The sequence below is a fragment of the Chiloscyllium punctatum genome, chromosome 3 (genome assembly GCF_047496795.1).
Source record: "Chiloscyllium punctatum isolate Juve2018m chromosome 3, sChiPun1.3, whole genome shotgun sequence".
NCBI classification, from domain to species: Eukaryota; Metazoa; Chordata; class Chondrichthyes; order Orectolobiformes; family Hemiscylliidae; genus Chiloscyllium; species Chiloscyllium punctatum.
The window spans coordinates 29,504,507-29,530,193 of NC_092741.1; the positions used below are offsets into that span (position 1 = coordinate 29,504,507).

The 25,687-nt window shown below is 41.1% G+C and overlaps 1 protein-coding gene across 2 annotated transcripts in view; it reads right to left on the reverse strand.

Moving 5' to 3' along the window:
• The window catches only part of kif6 (kinesin family member 6), a 567,232-nt gene that overhangs the window by 342,795 nt on the left and 198,750 nt on the right, over window positions 1-25,687 (reverse strand). For both annotated transcript variants that reach the window (XM_072551042.1, XM_072551033.1), the window contains one exon: window positions 9,893-9,996. In XM_072551042.1, coding sequence (XP_072407143.1) covers window positions 9,893-9,996 — 104 coding nt within the window. The remainder of the gene's footprint in view (window positions 1-9,892; window positions 9,997-25,687) is intronic.

Sequence of the window (25,687 nt, forward strand, 5' to 3'; positions counted from 1 at the left end):
GTGCCTGGAAAAGTGGCCAGCAGAGGTAGTAGAGGCAGGCACGGTAGATTCATTTAAGGTGCATCTGGACAGATGCATGAGTAGGTGGGGAGCAGAGGGATACAGATACTTAGGAATTGGGCAACAGATTTAGATGGTGGATTTGGTTCAGCTCAGGCTTGGAGAGCCGAAGGGCCTGTTCCTGGGCTGTAAATTTTCTTTGTTCTTTGTGTTAGGGATGGTTTCTTTGAGCAGTATAGTGAGGAGCCAATACGAGGGCATGCTGTTTTAGAACTACAACAAAAGATCAAAGAACTAGATGCAGGATTAGGCAGTCTGGCCCTTCAAGCCTGCTCCACCATTCAATAAGATCATGGCTGATCTTTATAACGGAGACGTGGGTTTCACAGGGTTGCTTGATGTTCCAGGGCTTAGAATGTTTAAAAAGAACAGGGAGAGTGGAAAAAGAGGAGGGGGTGTAGCATTGTTAATCAGAGAGTGCATCACAGCTACAGAAACGAAGGTTGTTAAGGAAGGTTTGTCTACTGAGTCAGTATGGGTGGAAGTTAGGAACAGCAAGGGAACAGCCACCGCATTGGGGGTTTTCTACAAATCACCTAATGGCAGTAGAGAGATTGAAGAACGCATAGGTGGGCAAATTCTGGAAAAACGCAGAAGTAATAGGGTTGTTGTTATGGGTGATTTCAACTTTCCCAATATTGACTGGAACCTCCTAAATGCAGATGGTTTGGATGGAGCTGTTTTTGTCAGGTATATTCAGGAGGGTTTCCTTATACAGTATGTAGACAAGCCGATGAGGGGAGGGGCCATTTTGGATTTGGCGCTCGGCAACGAGCCAGGACAGGTGTCAGATCTAGCGGTGGGAGAGCACTTTGGTGAAAGTGATCACAATTGCCTCATATTTAGCATAGCCTTGGAGAGGGAAAGGAGCAGTTACCAAGGGAAGATATTTAATTGAGGAAAAGCAAATTACGACGCTATCAGACAGGAGTTGAGAAGTACAGACTGGGAGCAATTGTTCCACAGAAAGGGCACGGCAAACATGTGGAAACTATTTAAGGAGTAGTTGTTGAGAATGATGCACGAATTTCTTCCTCTGAGACAGGTAAGAAGGGGTAAGATTAAGGAACCTTGGATGAAAAGAACAGAGGAACTTCTCGTCAAAAGGAAGAAGGTAGCTTACGTAAGGTGGAGGGAGCAAGGATCTAGCACAGCTTTAGAGGATTACAGACTTGCGAGAAAGGAGCTCAGAAATGGACTAAGGAGAGCCAGGAGGGGGCATGAAAAAAGGCTTGGCAAGAAGGATTAGGGAAAACCCAAAGGCATTTTACTCATACGTGAGGAATAAGAAAATGATCAGGGAGAAGGTAGGGCCAATCAGGGATAGCGGAGGGAACTTGTGCGTGGAGTCTGAGCAGATGGGGAAGCCCTAAATGAGTTTTTTGCTTTGGTTTTCACCAAGGAAAGGGAACTTGTTATAAATGAAAACTTTGACGAGCTGGGATACAGTCAAGTTGATGGGCTGGAAATTTTGGAAAACATTAAGATTTATAAGTCCCCAGGACCAGACCAGATTTTACCTGAGGCTGCTTTGGGAAGCAAGAAAGGAGGATGCTGAGCCGCTGGCGAGGATATTTGCCTCCTCACTCTCCATGGGAGTTGTACCGGAGGACTGGAAGGAGATGAATGTTGTTCCTCTTTTCAAGAAGCGTAATAGGGAAATCCCTGGCAATTACAGACCAGTCAGTCTTACATCTGTGGTCAGCGAAGCTTTGGAAAGATTTCAGAGGGATAGGATTTATGACTATTTTGCAAAGCATAGTGTGATTAAAGGCAGTCAGCATGGCTTTGTGAGGGGCAGGTCATGCCTCACAAATCTTATTGAGTTCTTTTAGGAGGTATCAAGACAAGTCAACGAAGGTCAAGCAGTGGATGTAGTGTATATGGACTTCAGCAAGGCATTTGATCAGGTTCCCCATGATAGGCTCATTCATAAAATCAGGAAGTATGGGATACAGGGAGACTTGGCTATCTGAATTCAGAATTGGCTGGCTGACAGAAGTGATTGTAGATGGAAAGTATTCTGCCTGGAGGTCAGTGTTGAGTGGGGTGCCGCAGGGCTCTGTTCTTGGGCCTCTGCACTTTGTAGTTTTTATAAGTGACTTGGATGAGGAGGTTGAGGGGTGGGTTAGTAAATTTGCAGATGACACAAAGGTTGGAGGTGTCGTCAATAGTATAGAGGGCTACTGCAGGCTGCAGCTGCAACTTTTTACCACTCAAGTAATAATTTATTTTGCTGTTACTCCAACCAAAATGTAGGACTTCACGTTTACTAACATTGTATTCCATCTGCCAGACCTTTGTCCACTCGCTCAATGTATTTATGTTTCTCTGCAAAGTTTCATAGTCCTCTGCACACTTTGCTCTGTCACACATCTTTGTCATCAGCAAATTTTAACAATAGTGTTATAATTCTAACATTATTTCTGAAAGTGAGACAGTCTATGCATAAGCAAGGATTCTGGGAAATCCAAGATGGAGATGTGGAAAGATTTCTGGATGGAAGAGCTGCTCCTTTTTTTGAGGTATTTTAAGCGTTGACGGTGATTTCCTCGAATTCCAGGAGCAGCAATTACTGTTTTATATGCTGTTGCATTGTTTTGGAACTTTGGAAAAAAAAGACAAAACAACAGCAGTTTAAAAGGGAGAAGAGCAGACAAAGGAAGCACATGGTGAGGACAGTGCAGGAGAGAGACAGAGAAGAGAGAGAGAGAGAACTGTTTGAATTCGTGTATCGCTGGACATCGGAGTGCATCTGGGAAAATTAACAGTGAATTTCACAACTAATCTTGGAGGAACTGTTGGGCGAAGTTCACAGCACAGAATCAGATAAGTTAATTGTTGTTTTAAGTCTGTCCAATAGAAAGGCTGCAGTAGTGAGTAGAGTGGATTCTTTCTTGATTATATGTTTTTTGAGGTAAGTCTCTTGATTAAACTTAAAATATAAGCCATAGCTATTAAGTTAACCTGGGGCAGTGTTTGTAGAGGAATAAGACGATGTTATTTGCTGGGTCTGTAGATTGTGAAGGAGCAAAAATGGCCTTTGCAGTGATATGTACTTCTTGTCAGATGTGGGAGTTTAAAGAGAGTTTAAGGGTTACTGCAGATTATATCTGCCATAAATGCTGTTGGATGCAGTTTGAGTGGATCGGTTGGAGAGACAGATAGAAGTGATGAGGAATTTGCAACAGCAACAGTATGCGACAGATGGCAGTTATATGAAGGGGGGAAAGTCTCAGATACAGTCACATAGATGGGTTAACTCCAGGAAGGGTAAGAGAGGTAGGCAGTTAGTTCAGGAGTCTTTTGTGGATATACCCATTTCAAACAGGTATGTTGTTTTGGAAAATGTAGGGGGTGATGGATTGTCAGGGGAACGTAGCATGAACAGCCAAGTTTCTGGTATTGAGACTGGCTCTAATGCAAAGAGATCAATTGTGTAGTCAGAGATACAGACAGACATTTCTGTGGCCAGCAGAGAAAAAGCAGAATGGTGTGATGTTTCCCTGATGCCAGGATCAAGGATGTCTCAGAGAGGGTGCAGAATGTTCTCACGGGGGAGAGGGGCCAGCAGGAGGTCATTGTCAACATTGGAACCAACGACATTGGAAGGGAAAAGGTTGATACTCTGAAGGGAGATTACAGAGAGTTAGGCAGAAATTTAAAAAGGAGGTCCTCAAGGGTAGTAGTATCTGGATTACTCCCAGTGCTACGAGCTAGTGAAGGCAGGAATAGGAGGATAGAGCAGATGAATGCATGGCTGAGGAGCTGGTGTATGGGAGAAGGATTCACATTTTTGGATCATTGGAATCTCTTTTGGGGTAGAAGTGACCTGGATAAGAAGGATAGATTGCACCTAAGTTGGAAGGGGACTAATATACTGGCAGGGAAATTCGCTAGAACTGCTTGGGAGGATTTAAACTAGTCAGGTGGGGGTGGGGGTGGGGGTGGGGGGGGGGGGGGGGGTGGGACCCAGGGAGATAGTGAGGAAAGAGTTCGATCTGAGACGAGTACAGCTGAGAACAGAAGTGAGTCAAACAGTCAGGGCAGGCAGGGACAAGGTAGAACTAATAAATTAAACTGCATTTATTTCAATGCAAGGGGCCTAACAGGGAAGGCAGATGAACTCAGGGCATGGTTGGGAACATGGGACTGGGATATCATACCAATTACAGAAACATAGCTCAGGGATGGGCAGGAGTCGCAGCTTAATATTCCAGGATACAAATGCTACAGGAAGGATAGAAAGGGAGGCAAGAGAGGAGGGGGAGTCGCATTTTTGATAAGCGTTACAGCTGTGCGGAGGGAGGATATTCCTGGAAATACATCCAGGGAAGTTATTTGGGTGGAACTGAGAAATAAGAAAGGGATGATCACCTTTTTGGGATTGTATTACAGACCCCCCAATAGTCAGAGGGAAATTGAGAAACAAACTTATAAGGAGATGTCAGCTATCTGTAAGAATAATAGGGTAGTTATGGTAGGGGATTTTAACTTTCCAAATATCGACTGGGACTGCCATAGTGTTAAAGGTTTAGATGGAGAGGAATTTCTTAAGTGTGTACAAGCAATTTTCTGATTCAGTATGTGAATGTAGCTATGAGAGAAGGTGCAAAACTTGACCTACTCTTGGGAAGTAAGGCAGGGCAGGTGACTGAGGTATCAGTGGGGGTGCACTTTGGGGCCAGCGACCACAATGCTAATCATTGTAAAATAGTTATGGAAAAGGATAGACCAGATCTAAAAGTTGAAGTTCTAAATTGGAGAAAGGCCAATTTTGACAGTGTTAGGCAAGAAATTTTGATTGGAGGCAGATGTTGCCAGGTAAAGGGACGGCTAGAAAATGGGAAGCCTTCAGAAATTAGATAACAAGAATCCAGAGAAAGTATATTCCTGTCAGGGGAAAGGAAAGGCTGGTAGGTGTAGGGAATGCTGGATGACTAAAGAAATTAAGGGTTTGGTTAAGAAAAAGAAGGAAGCATATTTCAGTTATAGACAGGATAGATCGAATTAATCCTTAGAAGAGTATAAAGAAAGTAGGAGTATACTTAAGAGGGAAATCAGGAGGGCAAAACGGGGACATGAGATAGCTTTGGCAAATAGAATTAAGGAGAATCCAAAGGGTGTTTGCAAATATATTAAGGACAAAAGGGTAACTCGGGAGAAAATAGAGTCCCTCAAAGATCAGCAAGGTGGCCTTTGTGTGGAGCCACAGAAAATGGGAGAGATACCAAATGAATATTTTGCATCAGTATTTACTGTGGAAAAGAATATGGAAGATTTCGACTGTAGGGAAATAGATAGTGACATCTTGCAAAATGTCCAGATTACAGAGTGCTGGATGTTTTGAAACAGTTAAAAGTGGATAAATCCCCAGGACCTGATCAGGTGTACCCGAGAACTCTGTGGGAAGCGAGAGAAGTGATTGCTGGGCCTCTGGCTGAGATATTTGTATCATCGATAGTCACAGGTGAGGTGCCAGAAGACTGGAGGTTGGCAAACGTGGTGCCATTGTTTAAGAAGGGCAATAAAGACAAGCCAGGAAACTATAGACCGGTGAGCCTGACCTCAGTGGTGGGCAAGTTGTTGGAGGGAATCCTGAGGGACAGGATAGACATGTGTTTGGAAAGGCAAGGACTGATTCAGAATAGTCAACATGGCTTTATGTGTGGGAAATCATGACTCAAACTTGATTGAGTTTTTTGAAGAAGTAACAAAAAAGATTGATGAGGGCAGAGCAGTAGATGCGATCTATATGGACTTCAGTAAGGCATTCGACAAGGTTCCCCATGGGAGACTGATTAGCAAGGTTAGATCTCATGGAATACAGGGAGAACTAGCCATTTGGATACAGAACTGGCTCAAAGGTAGAAGACAGAGGGTGGTGGTAGAGGGTTGTTTTTCAGACTGGAGGCCTGTGACCAGTGGAGTGCCACAAGGATCGCTGCTGGGTCCTCTACTTTTTGTCATTTACATAAATGATTTGGATGCGAGCATAAGAGGTAAAGTTAATAAGTTTGCAGATGACACCAAAATTGGAGGTGTAGTGGACAGCAAAGAGGGTTACCTCAGATTACAACAGGATCTGCACCAGATGGGCCAATGGGCTGAGAAGTGGCAGATGGAGTTTAATTCAGATAAATGCGAGGTGCTGCATTTTGGGAAAGCAATTCTTAGCAGGACTTATACACTTAATGATAAGGTCCTAGAGAGTGTTGCTGAACAAAGAGACCTTGGAGTGCAGGTTCATAGCTCCTTGAAAGTGGAGTCACAGGTAGATAGGATAGTGAAGAAGGCGTTTGGTATGCTTTCCTTTATTGGTCAGAGTATTGAGTACAGGAGTTGGGAGGTCATTTTGCAGCTGTACAGGACTGTTGGAATATTGTGTGCGATTTTGGTCTCCTTCCTAACGAAAGGATTTTGTGAAACTTGAAAGGTTCAGAAAAAATTTACAAGGATGTTGCCAGGGTTGGAGGATCTGAGCTACAGGGAGAGGCTGAACATGCTAGGCTGTTTTCCCTCAAGCGTCAGAGGCTGCGGGGTGACCTTATAGAGGTTTACAAAATTATGAGGGGCATGGATAGGATAAATAGACAAAGTCTTTTCCATGGGGTTGGGGAGTCCAGAACTAGTGGGTAGAGGTTTAGGATGAGAGGGGAAAGATATAAAAGAGACCTAAGGGGCAACGTTTTCATGCAGAGGTTGGTATGTGTATGGAATGAGCTGCCAGAGGATGTGGTGGAGGATGGTACAATTGCAACATTTAAGAGGCATTTGGATGGGTATATGAAGAGGTAGGGTTTGGAGGGATATGGGCCGGGTGCTGGCAGGTGGGACTAGATTGGGTTGGGATATCTGGTCGGCATGTACGGGTTGGACGAAGGGTCTGTTTCCATGCTGTACATCTCTATGATTCTATAAGGATTTTATATTTAAAAAGGGTAATTATGAAAGCATGAGGTACAAGTTAGCTGAAGTGGATTGGGAAAATACATTAAAATACATTACTGTACTTAGGTAATGGAGAGTCTTTCAAGTACAGTGGCATGATTTACAGCGACAACACATTCCTTCAAAGTGCAACAAAGTCAAAAAAATGTCAGGCAATCATGGCTAACAATCGAAGTTTAGGATTGTACAAGGTTAAACAAAAGGCCTATGAAGTTGTCAAGAATAAAAATAATTCTGAAAATTGGGAAGTTTTTTAGAACACATCTAAGTAAGAGCAAAGAAACAGATCAGGAAAGGGAGATTAGAATATGAATGCAATCTAGCAAAATCATCAGACTGTAAAAGCCTCTTTCAGTACATAACATAGAAACATATGGCTATAGCTATATCCATATGTGGATCCACTTCAGGCAGAATCAGTGTTGGTTTTGTGGGTGGCACAGTGGCACAGTGGTTAGCACTGCTGCCTCACAGCGCCAGAGACCCAGGTTCAATTCCCGACTCAGGCGACTGACTGCATGGAGTTTGCACATTCACCCCGTGTGTGCGCGGGTTTCCTCAGGGTGCTCCGGTTTCCTCCCACAGTCCAAAGATGTGCACGTCAGGTGAATTGGCCATGCTAAATTGCCCGTAGTGTTAGGTAAAGGGGTAAATGTACAGGAATGGGTGGGTCACGCTTCGACCGGTTGGTGTGGACTTGTTGGGCCAAAGGGCCTGTTTCCACACTGTAAGTAATCTAATATTTGTGATAAACCCTAGCCTTTTGCTGCCTGGTTCAACATATGGACATTGGTTGTTAAATGCTCAGTACCTGACTCAGTGATCTGACATTGGGAAAGGTGACACCCACTGAGAACCACACTCGCTAAGTCTGACTGGCCTATTTGTGCTCCCAGTTTTAACATGCATCATACTCAGAAGAGTCAAATAGCTATGGATTCTAGCTCATTCAATGAAGAAAAGCTACTGCAGGGGCTATTTTTCACATTTCATTCTTTCATGAGATATTGGCACTTCTGGAAATGCCAGCATTTATTGGCCATCATCAATTCAACTTAAACTGAGTTATTTGGTAGGCGATTAGAGAGCACTTAAGAGTTAAATCATTTTGCTGTGGCCTGGAATCACACACAGGCCCAATCAAGTAAGGATAGCAGATATCCTTCCCTTAAAGAATATTAAATATGACACATTATATCTGCACTCAAAAGGAGATTCTTTGGCATTATTTTGTCAATGAGTGGTGAATCTCCTCAGAATCCTGAACAATATTTGCCTCTCTCGTAACCTCACTAAAAGCACATTACTAGATCATTACCAGGTTGCTGTCTGAAAGAACTTGCTGTATGCAAATTGGCTGCTACAACTTCTACAGTACAGCAGCGCCTACACTTTAAAGGTGCCTGTCTGACAGTAAGTAGTGGGATCACTTACGCCCATGAAAGGTGCTGTTTAAATGTAATTTTGCATTTTCTACTTTGAAGGATGCATGTTGTCAAGCTAGATGAGGTGACTAGACTGTTTCCATCCTGTAACTCTTCTGTGTTTTGTTGTCAATTTCTTGAATATGTGAAACTGAGCCATGCAGCTGCTGTACAGAAAGATATATAGCCCATTTGGGATAGGGAAAGATAAGACTTTGGCCTCTCCATGTTACTGCTCCTGAGAAAAAAAATATTGCTACCAATTCTTGCATCAGCATTAACACTTGAAATAATATTTTAGGCATTACTGGTTTCTTTTTACAGTCCAAGGAAGGGAATTTTGTGCTTTGAGCAATTAAAGATGTGAGTGCGTCGAACAGAAAACTATTCCACATATTGTAACTTGGGTCAATAACAAGCATTCCCAGCCCAGGTGCAAGTCAGATTAGATGGAATGTAAAGATTCTGCTGTTGCCATGTTTACAATGGCAAACAGGAGCTGAGCCTTCAAAACAGGAGCCAAAGTGTCGAGGTTTGTTGTGAACACTGCAAACTTCAATTGTTCAGAATAAAACCATATGTGCAAGTTGATCAACACCTGTACCAATGGACTCAATATCCACATTTCCACAATCCATACTATTTGGATGTGGGACATAGAAGATAGGAAAAGATAAAAGTGTAAATGATGGAAATCTGAAATTCCAAAAGGAGAATCTGGAAATACATCCCATAGATTCTGAGAAAGGGTCATTGTGAAATCAATTAGGCAATTTTTTTTTCTTCAAGATGCTAACTGCCTGCTGTACATAAACAATATTTCTGTTCTTTACTTCACCAACAATTTAGCTAACAGAACTATATACCCTGTTCAGGGAACATACATTACATACATTATGTAGATGAAAAATTTCAATATCAGTGAGATCCTCTATTAATGGCATCACATCTACCATCTTCAACATTCATTCCCTTCACCAATGACACACAGTGGCAGCAGTGTGCACCCTCTACAAGATGCACTGCAGCAATTCAGGCATTTTTGACAGCATCTTCAAGCCAACATCTCTACCCACCTAAGAAGGACAAGGGTAGCATTTGCATGGGAAAACCAACACTGACAAGTTTCTCTCCAAGCCACACACAATCCCAACTTGGAGCTAAATTGGATCTCCATTTCTACCAGTCCTGCTGCATCACTAGGACTGCAGAAATTCAAGATTCTGGCTCAATAGAAGTCTTCTCCAGGACAATTAGGAATGGGCAAGAAATGCTGGCCTAGCCACATCCATGAATTAACAGAAGAACTTGGGATTTTTCATAATATTTGTTCCTTTAAAAAGGTGCTATATGTATTTTTATATTTCAATATTTTATCAACAACAATAAAACTATTTATTTTAAAACTCTAAGCATTGTTTTGCTCTTTTAAAAATATTTAAAAAGACAAAAGGTACTTCTGTGTTTCTTCCTGTGAGAGGTTGTCAGCCCTTGTCTCTCCGGTGACCATGGCCAGCTCCTCTTTTAGCTGCTGGATTTCCTTCTTTAAACGAAGAATCATCTGCAAATTCCGGACAATAAAAGAGGGAAAAATAAAGGACAGCTGGAATCAGTTTCCTGATGTATGTTTTTCTGGGCCCTCTCTGCATAATGCAAAATATTGCCTTCATCAGCAAAGCAATAAATTAAAAGTTATATTTTATAGAAAAATTAGTCGCTGTTCCTAAAATAAATCCATTTTGAGATCATAAAAGATCATATATACATTATAAAAATCTTGTTTAAAATCATAAATCCCTGCTTTTCATCTGATTAGTGAGACAGCCACATTCCATGTATGGAGGAACTGTAAGTACAGTCAATTCCTATTAACTTAACATAAACCGGTTTGCTAAAGATTTTGTTCACCTATCAGGACTCATTGAATAGGCACACACACTGATGTATTTGCCTGCAGTCTGGTACACTAACTAACTCTCACTTTTTCCCTTTATCGCTTCCTCACAATCATCAATAAAGTGAGGTTAATCATCAATAAATAAAAACAAAAGTTCAGAGTTACTTAGGTTATTTCATGTGGATTAGGCCTTTTTAACATGATTACTATTTCTATGATAGCTGCTGCTAGTGAGCTTGGTAGAAACAGGCATAATTTGTCTCATTGTACAACAATGCAGAAAATCAAACCTCTTTGGCCCAGATTTAGGATAGAAAGTCAGAAACTCATATCAGGCTACTATAAAAGCGTGATGGGGTTATTCTACTAATTTTAATGGAGAACAGATGTCAGTGTATGCACGGGTTTGGGAATTAAATTCATGATTAGCTTTGAGCAAAAACTCCCTTGCAAGCCCTAGGGGATCAAATTCAGGTCAGATCATTCTGCTCCTCATTAATGCAATCTCTAAAGAGTCGATAGCACATAAGAAAAGAAATAGAAGTAGGAGTAGGTCTTACATCCTCTTCATTCAAATATCACATTTGAACTTCTAACTCAACTCCACATTGTTTTTTATTCACTCGCTGGATGTGGGTGTCACAGGCTAGGCTAGAATTTATCACCTCTGGCTAAATGTCTGTAAGAAAACAGTGGTGAGCCACCTTCCAAAATTGTTATGGGGTATAGGCACACTCACAATACTGTTGCGATTTAACCGAGCAACAGTGTAAGAACAACAATATAACTCCAAGTCAGGAGGGTGTGCAGCTTGATGGGAAACCTGAAGGTGATGGTGTTTCCAAGTATCTGCTACTCCTGTCCTTTTGGGTGCTAGAAGTCACAGGTTCGTAAAGTGTTATTGGAGGACCAGAGTTGCTGCAGTGCATCTGAAAGATTATACAGCTGCAGTGGGTCGGTACTGAAGGGAGTGAATGGTGAAGGCATAGATGCAATGCAAGCTACTTTGCCCTGGCTGGTGTTGAGCTTCTTTAATGTTATTGGAGCTGCACCCATCCAGACAAATGAAGATGTTTCCATCACACTCCTGACTTGTGCCTTGTGGCTAGTGGACAGGCACTGGAGAGGCAGGAAGCTGTTATCTGACAAACTGTTCTGCAGCCACAGTATGCATATAGCTAGCCCAATTCAGTTCAAAGGTAACCCCAGAATGTTATCACTGGGACATTCAGCAATGGTAATGCCTTTGAACATCAAGGAACATCAAGATTCTTTCTTGTTGGAGATAGTCATTCCCTAGCAGTTGAATGACGTAAATGTTACTTTCCACTTCTCAGCTCAAGCCTGAATTTTGTTCAGGTCTTAAAGCATACGAACGTGGTATGTTTCAGTACCTGGTCATCACGAATGGTGACCATTGTGGATCATCATTGAGCTTCTCCACTTTTGATTCAATGATGGAGGGAAGTCATTGATGCAACAGCTGAAGACACTAGGACACTATTCTGAGGAATAAGGAAATGACTGATCTGTAACAACCACGACCATTCTCTTTTCTGCTAGATATAACTCCAACTTGTGGAGAGTAATCCCTACAATTTCCACTGACTCCAGTTTTGCCAGGACTCCTTGATGCCAGACTCAGTCAAATGCTGACTTAATGTTAAGGGCAACCACTTCAGCTCTGGAATACAGTTCTTTTCTTGTATGTTGGAAGCAACCTATAATGAGGTCAGAAGCCAACTGACCTTAGCATAGCCCAAAAGAGCTTCAGTAGGCAAATTATTCCTTTGTAAGAGCTGCTGGATTACACTGTCAACAAACTCTCTCATCATTCTCAAATGATCTAGGGTGGCAATTAGCCGTGTTTGATTTGTCCTTCTTTCTGTGCACAGACATACCTGGGCAACTCTCCACATCGTCAGGTAGATGCCAATATTGTAGCTGCAGTGGAAGAGTTTGGTTAGGGTCATGGCCTCTTCTGCTGCAGAAGTCAACACTGTTATCACCAGAATGTTGACTTTGACTTTCACATTGCCTTTTCAGCATCCAATGCCTTCAGCCATTTTTTGATATCATATGAAATGAATGGAATTAGCTGAAGAATAGGACCTCCAGAGGAGATCAAGATGGGTCATCACTTGGCACTTCTGATTGAAGATGGTGAGAAGCAAACAAGGAGGATTCTGAGAAAAGTTGGTTCAGTCATCATGGCTGAGAAAAGGATCACGGACACAAACTTAGCTGCTCAGAACCAGGTTTGCAGATTGACTGAGTCGTGCCTGGTAAGAGATAAAGTACTTGCAGCTCTCGAAAGGGGATGCAGGGAGTTTCCCCAGTGACAAGGCTGTGGGTGAAGGGACATTGGGTCTATGTAATTCTAAAAATTGATTTTAAAATTACCAGTATTAATATGTGTGTGGTTAAATCTACTACGGGATATGTCTCCACGTTGGCATACCAATGCAAAAGCATACCTCGTATTTCTGCAGGAATGTGGGATACCACACCCCAGCAGCTACTGGAAACGGTTGAGCTTATGGCCTCACAGGTCTTCAATTTGTTCAGGGAAAACTATTGCAGTTTCTCCGGCCTGGGTATGATGGTGCGAGGAGGCAATTTCACCATCTCCGAGGCTCAGGAAGTGGTAGATGGGTGCCTTCTCGAAGCAAATATTTCATACAGAAACACTCCCCTGAGATTAATTAAAGTGTACGCCCTGGTGGCAAAGAGTGAGTGACCAATCTGCGGCAGCTCCCACCGCAAATCATTCTGGCCGGAGACTTCAACCGCATCATTGAGGGGCTGAGAGCAAACCAGACACCACGTCCAGATTCCCAATGGAAATGGTTCAAGTTGCGAAGCTGCACAATGTCTTCACCAACCCCGCAGACAGATACTCCTGATCATGGCTAGATAGGTCTATCCGCTCAAGGAAACATTCCCTGCTTGGGTCCCACATGTTCTCAGTCAGATCCACCTATGTCAAGTCGATGTTCTCTGCAGGACCAGCAGGCCAGCAAGGAATATGGAAGCTGAATGTGAAACTGTTGGTATTACACAGAATAGAGAACCGTGAAGCCCTCCTCTGAGTCTTCATTGATCTAGAGGGAAACAGTCAAGGGGAACATCAAGAGGTTCTTTATCCTCAAAGGTGTTCAGAGGTGAAAAAGAGACTGGGAAAACTGTCTAAACCCCAGACAACCATGCAGAATGTACTTCTGCTACAGTTGATGGGGGTCCTAGATTTTTCTCCAGGAGGTGAAAAGCCAGCAAGCTTCATTCTTTGCCTCAGAGGCCTCCAAGATAATCTTCCGGTCCAGAGTCTGCACCATGGAGCAGGATGAGACGTGCTCATGTTTATTCTTCCAGAAGGTGCACACGGAGAGCTCCGTGCTCAGCAGCCTGAAGGAAGCAGATGACGCAGTAACATCATTTCAGTCTGACATCCTGAGGGTCAGCAAATCCTTTTATGACAGACTGTATGACACGAAGCCCATAGACAGCGTGGCTGATAAGATTCGAAATGACAGGAGAACCTGGCCCCATGGAATGCTCCTCCTGTAATATGTAGAAAATCGGGGACAGTTCCAGTGCCAATGCTGACTTTGTATGCAGAAAGTATGTTTAGCTGCAGTTCCTGATTTTCCAAATGGAGCGCCTAGAGCTGTGGATAGACTCACCACAAAGCATCCATGAATCCCAGAATCATAGAATCTCTACGGTGTGGAAGGAGGCCACTCAACCCATTGAGTGTGCATCAACTCTCTGAAGAGCATCCCACTCAAACCCTGACTTCTATCCTATCCCTGTAACCTTGCATTTACCATGGCTAATCCACCTAACCTGCACATCTTTAGACTCAGAGAGAAAACCTGAGCAACGGATGGAAACCTACACAGATATTGGAAAAGACAGTCACCCAAGGCTGGAATTGAACTTGGGTCCTTGGTGCTGTGTGGTAGTGGCGCTAAACACCTAGCCACCATGAGGCTGAGAAAGAGACTAGGAAAACTGTCTAAACTCCAGAAAACCATGCAGAACTTACTTCTGCTATAGGTGATGGGGGTCCTGGGGATCTCCAGGAGGTGAAAAGCCAGAAAGCTTCAGGGACTGTCAAAGTGTAGATGATCAGTAGTGAGAGGGAACTCTACAGTTAGGGGTGCAGATCAGCATTTCTGCAACCGCAAGTGAAACTCCCTAGTGCCAGGATATGAGCAGGCACTGGACATTCTGAAAGGGAAGGATGAGCTGCCAGAAGTGTGATCTTGGTACTAATGACAGAGGCAGGAAGAGCGATCCTGTAAATAGGGGTCAAGGAGTTAGGTGGGAAGTTGAAAAGCAGGACCTGTAGGATTGTAATCTCAAGATTACGTCCTGTGCCATGTGCCAGTGAGGCTAGAAATAGGAAGATAGTATAGTTAAATAGGTGGCTAAACAGTTGACATAGAAGGGAGGGCTTCAGGTATATGGATTATTGGGATATCTTTTGGGGCAGGTGAGACCTGTGCAAGGACGGGTTGCATTTAAACTTGAGGGTCATTGAATTTGTTAGGTGTGTCCAGGACAATCTTGAAACAATACATAAATTGTCCAACAAAGGAAGGTGCCATGCTAGACCTGGTTTTGAGGAATGAGCCTGGCTAGGTGATTTAAGTTTCAGTGGGAGAGTATTTTGGGAGCAGTGATCATAATTCTGTAAGTTTTAAGTTACTTACAGATAAGGACAAGAGTACCCCTCAGGTGAAAGTATTAAATTGGGGGAAGGCTAACGACCACATTAGGCTGAAACTGGGGAATGTAGATTGGAGCAGATTTTTGAGGATACATCCACATCTGGCATATGGGAATCTTTGAAAGGCCTGTTGACTAGAGTTCAGGACCAGCATTATCCTGTGAAAACAAAAGATAAGGATGGCAAGATTTGAGAACCTTGGGTGACAAGAGAAATTGAGAGTTTAGTCAAAAATAAAAAGGAGGCATACATATGGCTTAGGAAACTGAAGACAGATGGAGCCCTCAAAGAATACAAAGATAGCAGGAAAGAACTGAAACAAGTAAATAGGAGGCACCATGAAACCATGACGAACAGGATTAAGCAAAATCCCAACACGTTACATACATATATAAGGACCAGGAGATAAGTATAGGTTAACGATAAAGATGATTGATGAGGGTAGGTTGGTAGATGTTGTCCACGTGGACTTTAGCAAGGCCTTTGACAAGGTCCCTTGTGGCAGGCTGATACATATGGTGGAGTAACATGGGATCAGCGGTTATTTGTTAAGATGAAAATAGAACTGACTTAGTCATGGAAGACAGAGAATAGTTGTGGATGTTTGTCAGATTGAAGATCTGGGACCATTGGGATTAAGCCAAATCCCAAGATATTTTATACATACATAAGAACCAAGAAATACGAATAAGGTAGGTACACTCAAGGACAAAGGAGGAAGTCGGTTAGGGAACAGAGTTGCAGTTGTATAGAACTTTAGTTAGATCACATTTGGAATATTGTGTACAGTTCTGGTTGACATACTAGCAAAAGGCTTTGGAGAGGGTACAGAAATCATTTACTCAGATGTTCACCAGGTTTGGAGCATATTAGCTTATGGGGAGATTGGACAAACTTGGTTTGTTTCTGCTTGAATGTCAGAGGTTGAGGGGGCAATCGAATAGAAGTTTATAAAATTATGAAAGGTGTGGATAGAATGGATACTCACAGAGTTTTTCTCCCCCAAAGTAATTATGGTCAATTACTAAGGGATATATGTTTAAGGTAAAAGTCGGAAAGTTTAAAGGAGATGTGAGAGTGAAGTGTTTTTTAAACAGAAAGTGATAGGTGCCTGAAATGAGCTAGAGGAGGTAGTGGAGGTGGATACAATAACAATGCTTAAGAGGCATCTTTACAGATATATGAATAGACAGGGAATAGAGAAACACAGACAGATTAGAGACAAACGTTTTTAGTTTAGAAATGTAACATGTGTCGGTACAGTCCTGATGGGCTGAAGGGCCTGTACCTGAGCAGTACTGTTCTTTGTTCTTTGTTTTGATTTCCCCATATTTTTCAATTGTCCTAGATCCCAGAAATCTACTGATCTTCACCTTGGATAACTTACTATCTGAGTGCCCAAACAGTCTAGATACTAAATTTGGAACATCCACAATCCTTGGACTGAAAAGGATTTTCTTTCTCAGTTTTAAATGGCTTATTCCTTCTTTTAAGTTTGTGACACTCCGACTATTCCTCGACTCCACATTCAGAGGAAATAGCCTTTCAGCATCTACCTTGTCAAGCTCTTTGAGGCTTATATTTTTCATTGAGATGACCTCTTATTCTTCTAAACCCCAAAGAGTCTATGGCTGTATACGCCTATTCCACTCAAATTAACCTAATAGCATGGTTCTCATCCTCAGAATTGATCTAGTCAACTTTTGTTGCAACTCTACAAGGCATGAATATCCCTCCTTAGGTGTGCAAAACAAAACCATATACAATGCATGATTAAGCAATGCATAGTCAGTGATGCCCATAAAGACCAATAAATTAAAAGACCTTATTTGCCAAACAACCCCAACAAAGAAATGGATAAGGTTTCATTTTTAGTGACTTTTACTTTAACTATCAAACCAAAATCAACACAAATTAAATACAAATTAACAGATAAATCATGGGTGACAGATATTTTAAAGTTCACAGAATAGCAGATACAACAGAAATAGATTTCATGGCTTTATAATGCACTGCACTCCGCATATACAGCCACAGATCATTCAAAAAATTATTTTCCTCAGTTAGAATCCCAGCTGTTTTCTTCAAAGATGTTACCACCAAATTTCATCTAATACCTGATTGTAATCAAGTAGAGTTCCTTAGGTATAGTCTTGAACAAAATGGTGGACTTGGGGAACTCTGTCAGCTCTGTTCATGCCACTGTTAATGGCAGGGTTCCACCAGTATTACCTTTCTACAAAGGCCCAGTGACAACTCTCTGACCGAGTCTGGTCAGTCAATTATTTTTACTGACAGAAACAGCTGTAACAACTTTGTATTGGCCTACTGTCAGCTCCTGGATCCAGCCTTCATTTTCTTTAGCCTGTTTGCACTGCACAATTAGGTGACGTAAGTTTGTATGGTTATGTATCTAATATCTGCTTTTAACCAGTTTTAGTTTCCCCAGAAACCTGACATTTGAAACATAAACAGAAATCCTGGAGAAACTCAGCAGGACTAGCAGCATCTGTGGAGAGAAAGCAGAGTTAAAGTTTCAAGTCCATTGACTCTTCTCCAAAACTTATGTTTCATTTTAACTTGTAGTTATAATTTTGCTTTCAAGTAAGGACGCAAAAAAGATAAAAGCTTTTGAAACCAAGTTTAGTGTTCACAAATGAACATTCAGGAGGTCATCTGTTTAGACAAGATTGTATACATGCTTCCCCAGTGGTCTCAGAAACTATGGATTCCATCACATATGTTCAATCACTGCAGTACAAACTAAGTGCTGCCCACTAATTTAAATGAAGATGGTACGCAACTCAAAGCTAAGCATGCCTCACAAGGGGAGAATAATTCAGCACAAGGCTCACCGCAATACAATGGCAGGGGTTTTAATTACAGAAATAATGGACCCACCCACTGGTTGGAATGTCTTTGTCACAGTGGAACTGCCTTTGCCACAACTCATGTATGCAGTTAAGCCAATTTTACCAATCATATACTTGTACAAATATGGGTGGCAGATGAGAAGATTGAACAAAATATAAACAACAGAAAAAGTTTACAAAGACTAATAAAAAGGAACAAAGTGTAAATGAGAAAGCTAGTTAGAAATATTTTTTAAAGGAGTAAGAGCTTCTATAGAATATTGAAACGAAAAAAATTAGAGAGTGAGCATTGGTCCTATAGAATATGAGTGTGGGGAATTAATAATGAGATGGCAGATGAAGTGAACAAATATTCTTCATCAGTATTCATCACAGAAGATAAGAATTAACATCCCAGAAATAGCTATAAATCTAGCAATGGAAGGCAGGGAATAAGTCAAATTACAATCTCTAGGGAAATGGTACTGAGCAAACTATTGGGACTGTGGCTACGTTTCTTGACGCTGAAGGACTTCATCCTAAAATGTGGCAAGTGAAATTGTTGTTGCATTGGTTTTAATTTTACAATATTCCCTTGATTCAGAGAAGCTTGCATTAGATTTGAAACTAGTAATGGTAACTTCTTTATTCAAGAAATTAGGGACTTACAAAGCCAGAAACTATAGATTAGTTAGCTTAATATATCATAGAAAAAAATTACAGACTATTATTAAAGACTTCTAGTGGTTTATAAAAGCATGAGGGGCAGAGCTAAGGTAAATAGCAATGGTCTTTTCCCTCGGTTGGGGAAAACTAGTGGGCATAATATTAAGGTAAGAGAAGAAAGATTTAGAAGGGACCTGAGTGGCAACTTTTTCACAAAGAGAATGGGTCATATGTGAAATGAACTGCCAGAAGAAGTGGCTAATGCAGATAAAATTACAACATTTAAAAAAGGTCTCAGCTCCCTTCCACATTCCTGATGAAGGGCTTATCCCCAAAACATTGACTCTCCTGCTCCTCAGCTGCTGCATGACTGGCTGTGCTTTTCCAGCACCACACTTTTTGACTCTGACTATCCAGCATCTGCAGTCCTCACTTTCTCCATATTTCCATATATAGAAAAGGTTTAGAGGAGGGATATGGGCCAAAAACAGGCAAACGGGAATAGTTTAGTTTTGAAAACTTGGTGGGCACTGACAAATTGGACTGAAGGGCCTGTTGCCATGCTGCATGACTCTATCACATCATTAAAGGGCACTTTGAGAAACTCAAGGGAATCAAGCAGGCGCAACATTGTTTTGCAAATGAAAATCATGCTTAACTTACTGGAGTTCTTTGAAAACATAGCACGTGCTGTGGATAAAGGGGAACAAGTAGATGTATTGCACATGAATTTCCAAATAGCATCAAGGAGGCAATGGCCTACTGGTGTTATCATGAGACAATTAATCCAGAGGCCGAGATAATATTCTGATTATTTGTGTTTGAATCCTGCCATGGCAGATGTTTGAATTTGTAATCAATAAACATTTGGTATAAAGAATACAATGATGACTATTGACAATTATGGGGAAAACCCTACCTGATTCTCTAGTGTTGTTTAAGGAAGGAAGCTGCCTTCTTTATCTGATTGGGCCAACAAGTGACTTCAAACTCTACCCTCTGAGAAATTAGGGATGACCTAGCCAGTGATGCCTGCATCTCATGAATGAATTAGGAAAAAAAACTGATAAAGTGTCAGATCAAATACAACTGACATAATGAAATGGGTGGAAGATTTGTTACCTTACAGGAAAATGAACAATTATTTTCTGGTTGGCAAGAGTGGTGCATCACAGGTTGCATCTTCAACCTTTTACAATTTAACGGTATGGTTGCCAAAAACATTGATGACACAAAGAAATGTAAGAAACTACATTGTACAGAGGAATAAGGAATCTATGAAGAGATATGTAAAAGCAAAATAGTGATGTTGAAAAACAAAAACAGACAGCATTGGAGAAACTCAGAAGGTCTGGGAGTATCTGTAGAGTGAGAAGAATAATTAATATTTCGAGTCCATTTTGAATGAACCTCCACAGAGATTTGCACAGATTTCTAGCATCCACGTTATTTTGCTTTTATCACTGCCCCCTCTCTTCCAGGTATGCCCACCCTGAAGATGTTCTGCTCTTCTCACCTTCTGCTCTGTCAAAAGTGTGTAAAGACCACCATTTTTCAACTCCTTCAGTCCTGATGAAGAGTCATATTGGACTCAAAATGTAAACTGTTTCTCTTTCCACTGATGCTGTCAAACTTGTTGAGTTTCTCCAGAGCTTTCAGTTTTAAGATAACAAAGGGATACAGTTTGAATGAGAAAATATTTGGTAAATGGAGATTTATGTGGCAAAATTTTATCCTTCCTGTTAAAATTGCCCATTTTAACAGGCAGGATAAAAATATGCATATTACCTAAATTGTGAGAGTCATAGAGTCACAGAGATGTACAGCATGGAAACAGACCCTTCGGTCCAACCCGTCCATGCCGACCAGATATCCCAACCCAATCTAGTCCCACCTGCCAGCACCCGGCCCATATCCTTCCAAACCCTTCCTATTCATATACCTATCCAACTGCCTCTTAAATGTTGCAATTGTACCAGCCTCCACCACATCCTCTGGCAGCTCATTCCATACACGTACCACCCTCTGTGTGAAAAAGTTGCCCCTTAGGTCTCTTTTATATCTTTCCCCTCTCACCCTAAACCTATGCCCTCTAGTTCTGGACTCCCCGACCCCAGGAAAAAGACTTTGTCTATTTATCCTATCTATGCCCCTCATAATTTTGTAAACATCTATAAGGTCACCCCTCAACCTCCGACGGTCCAGGGAAAACAGCCCCACCAGCCTGTTCAGCCTCTCCCTATAGCTCAAGTCCTCCAACCCTGGCAACATCCTTGTAAATCTTTTCTGAACCCTTTCAAGTTTCACAACATCTTTCCGATAGGAAGGAGACCAGAATTGCATGCAATATTCCAACAGTGGCCTAACCAGTGCCCTGTACAGCCATAACATGACCTCCCAAATCCTGTACTCAATACTCTGACCAATAAAGTAAAGCATACCAAATGCCTTCTTCACTATCCTATTTACCTGCGACTCCACTTTCAAGGAGCTATGAACCTGCACTCCAAGGTCTCCTTTTTCAGCAACACTCCCTAGGACCTTACCATTAAGTGTATAAGTCCTGCTAAGATTTGCTTTTCCAAAATGCAGCACCTCGCATTAATCTGAATTAAACTCCATCTGCCACTTCTCAGCACATTGGCCCATCTGGTCCAGATCCTGTTGTAATCTGAGGTAACCCTCCTCGCTGTCCACTACACCTCCAATTTTGGAGATTTCAGAGTCTGAGACACAGTGGGTTCTTGGTTACCCTGTGCATGTATCACAAATGGAATATTATCAGTTACTGTGATGGAAATTGAGAACTAAAGTAGGAAGCTCCAAAAGAAGAGTTGTCAGACTTGAAATATTAATTATTTACCTGGTTCCACAGATGCTGTCAGATCCACGTATATCTTAAGCATTTTCTGTTTTAATTTCAGATATCCATTTCTGAAATATTTTGATTTTATTTGCAAACATGGAGAGGTTATGCTTCAGATTAATTGATTGTTTGACTGCTTGATTTATTGTTGTCATGCTCCAAGATACGGATACAGATATACAGGGCATTAGTTAGATCACATTTGTTGTACTATGTATAATATTGATTGCCTCATTTAAGGTAGGATGTAATTAGAAGCATTGGAAGCAGTTAAATGAAGGTTTATTAAAGCTGGAATGGGCAAGTGGTCTTATGAGGAATCGGTGGACACTCTCGGTTTGGAAGTATAAGAGATGACTTGATTGAAACATATGAGATTCTAGGCATCTTGTTAGGGTGAATACGGAATGGATTCTTCATATGGGTAATCTCGAACTAGGCGTCACTGTTTTAAAAAAAAGAGGTGCCCATTTAGATAGAGAACAGAAGTTATTTCTCAGAGTGCCGTGAACCTTGGAACTGTCCTTCACAAAAGGCATTGGAAGAGGAATCTTTGAGTATTTTTAAGGACAAAGTGGATAGATTATTGATAGGTAAGGGGGTGAACTGTTGTTGGGTATAGTCAGGAATATAAAATAATCAGACCAGCTCTAATCTAATTTAATGTCAGAGAAGGTTTGAAGGGCAAATTGGGCTCCTTATGCTCCTAACTCATATGTTTCCCTGTAATTAAAATTCTATTTGAACACAAAATGAACTTTCAGCCCCATCGTCTATCCATAATAAAGATTACACACATCTAACTCCATAACATAACCCTTTGCAATGCTTTTCAATACAGCCTTCCTTTCTGCTCCTCCCACAGCTCAAACAAAACATTATCCCCAGTATCCCATTCTGCAAAAAATCTCACTCGTTCATCACATATTAGTTCTGGCCTTTTGTACACCCACTCCTGCCTTATATTGTTTCTAACCTTCTGAATTCTTATCTATGTCATCAAGATATCCAAATTTTGTATATAAAGGAGGTACAATTCAGTTTCTAATGGTACACAGCATCTTTAAAAACTAGTAAATCTATCTTCCAAAAGTCAAGAATATGGCCAATTTAACATTGCTGCTCCTGATAACCCAAACCCTTCCCATTTCCTTACTCATTTGTATAACCAGAAGTATCAAGATTTTCGACCACTCTTAAGTGCAAGCAAATCGACTACAAACCAAAAAAAACAACCCCCTCATCAAAAAATCTTCTGCTTAGCATGCCAACGCTTCAAAGTGCTGCTTGCAATGGCCAAGCAATGAATTTCTTGCTAATCTTCCCCAAAACAAATTTTCTTAGTTCTCAGAAGCAGCCAAAAACTGCACGTCACGCAAAGCTGCACTTGAAATAGGCCACAACAGTTTAAGACCGACCATTAGTCCATAAAAAAGGCCTTATGGCACTTTCAAATGATCACCCGGGATGCATAAATATCACTGTAAAAACATGGTAACAGACATACTTAAAGCACAGTTCAGGTGCAGGAGAACCAGCACAAAAGTAGCATCTCTGCCTCTCCACTGTGCCCAAAAGCAGGTGCTTTATTGTCCAAACTCTCATCCACTGAATACTGGATAATTTTTGATATCAGATCTTCTACAATTTCAATTCTGATTATTAATATTGTCATTTTCATTGAAGCCTGCCATGTTTTGGCAAAATATTAAAATAATAATCAAAACTTTTCAGCAACAATAATAAACAGCATTCAACAGAACTCTCAAACTTATTTAGAATTATCCAGTACATATATCCAGCATTTAGACTCAAATTTGAATATTGAGTACCTTTGATAATTAACAGTTTTGCAGACAGTTCATGTAATGCACTTTCTTGAAAGCTAAATAATAGGGAATTTAAAAGAAAATATTTTAACAGGAAAAATGATGAGGGGCCAACAGTAAATGGCACCTGCTCCATATGCTCAGTGTTGGAAGCTGAGTTGAAACCAGCAGTCTTTGAAAGGTTCGCATAAATGGTTTGTATTCACATCAATAAAGCAGGCTTCAACTTTGGAATTTCCTACAATATATAATTTACATCCGTCCTATTCCTGCCTGATAGCCATCTGTGACATTTCCATTCCAAGTGCACCTTAACTGAGCTGCTAAGAAGGCTATTGTTAACAACTGTTCAGAGTAAACTGAATAATACAATTTGCAAATGTAGGGACATTACACTATGCAATCTTTCATGTCTTATTTTGCGAGATTATATGTTGCAAGCTGAAGGTCAATAGTTTCCAAGATTGTTAAAATTCAGAGGGTGCAGCAAAGATTTTACAAGGATGTTACCAGGACTGGAGGGTTTGAGTTATAGGGACAGGCTGAATAGGCTGGTGCTTTTTTTTTTACTTGAGTATTGGAGGGGTGATGATATTGAGGTTTATAAAATCATGAGGGGCATGAATAGGATGAACAGCCATGGTCTTTTTCCACGGGTAGGACAGTCCAAAACTAAAGGGCATAGGTTTAAGGTGAGAGGGGTGAGACTTAAAGACCCAAGGGGTTACTTTTTCACACAGAGGGTGGTGTGTAGATGGAATGAGCTGCCAGAGGAAGTGGTGGAGGGGGCTACAATTATAACATTTAAAAGTTATCTAGATGGGTATATAAATAGTAAGGTTTTAGAAGGATATGGACCAAATGCTGGCAAATAGGACAAGGACAGATTGGGAAGTATGGTCAGCACTGATGAGTTGGACTGAATGATCTGTTTCCAAACTGTATGACTCTTTCTGCATCAAAGTGAAATATCTGGAGTAGGGCAGGTTACATCAAATAATTAAAACAACTAAGGCAGGGGTCTATGTTGTTCCAATGACTGGCAATGGCTTGTGCCCAAATGTCTGAATATTCCCTTTTGTTAAACTTAATCTCTGCAAACAAAAAATAAAATGTTAGGATAAATTCTTCCTTAGTGAAACCTGCAAACATTTCAAGTCATAAATGCAACTGATTCCAGACAAAAATATATCTGATCCAAAGTATGAAATAACAAATGAATCAAAACTTCCCATTATACTCAATTCCTGATCCAAGGACAATAAAGCAAGTACAAAATCCTGATCCTCACATAAAATGTTCCCCATCATCCTGTTTTTAAGTTCTGCAAGTTAAAGTACACCATCTCCATGGCCAAGTTTTACCTGCAGACAGAAATCTGATCAGGTTTTTGTTCTGTGTTCACAATTGAGATTGGATTCCTGAATGACCTATGGTACAAAGTTTTGGCAACTGGCTGTTTTCATCTGCAGTTTGCGGAAGCTGTGTTTAAAACTGAACTGAACTTGGCAGAGCACCATTGTCAGGAGTCAACCATGTTAAGAAGCATAAGTGGTTAGTCCACATTTTGAACAAGAAAACACTACAAAGCTTCACTGAAGTAACGCACTGAATATTGAGTTCTGTTATTCCCAGAGTAGTCACAAAACATACAGATTTTTAAAAATATGCTAAATTCGCCAATTTACATTCAGACTCAGATTGATAGAAAGCACAGATCAAGTGTCTACACTGAACAAGAATCACTATTTATTCCAAGTAATTTGGCTTCAGCTACTGGTAAAAACCTACAATATATAATACTAATTACAACTCTAACTCCCTTATAAATCACACACACACACACAAAACAGACAAGGTAAAGTAGATTATGGACAAAGGAAAAGTAAACTAGAAAAGACAGGTCCCAGGAACTGCTGTTGTGATGATCCTTATGACTTGTCTGCTGGATGGCATGTTGATTCTATATCTTTCTCTGGATGCTTTCACTGATTGGTGAGAGACACAAGATGGCTGGTTCACTCTCAAAAGGTCTGCCTTACCAGTTAAGAGTCATAACATACAACTGTTGCAGGCAAGATAAATTAGGTTTCTTAAGGGTTATAGTAAATTTCTGATTGCAAAGAAGACAGAATTTCTGAAGTCATATCGGACTTAAAACATGATCCAGGTTTCTTTCTCCATAGATGTTGCTAGACCTGCTGAGTTTCTCCAGCATTCTATGTTTGTAACTGAACATTTCACTCTCTCTCTAACTTGTTCTCAGCTCCAAACTGCCTGAGAACCAATCACACAGCTGTTGGCAACCAAACAAGTCGCTGTCATTGATAAATGGTCACTTGTCCAATGACCAAGGAACTTCTGTTGGAATAAAAGCTGTTTCTGGTACACCCCCTCAGCTCAAACA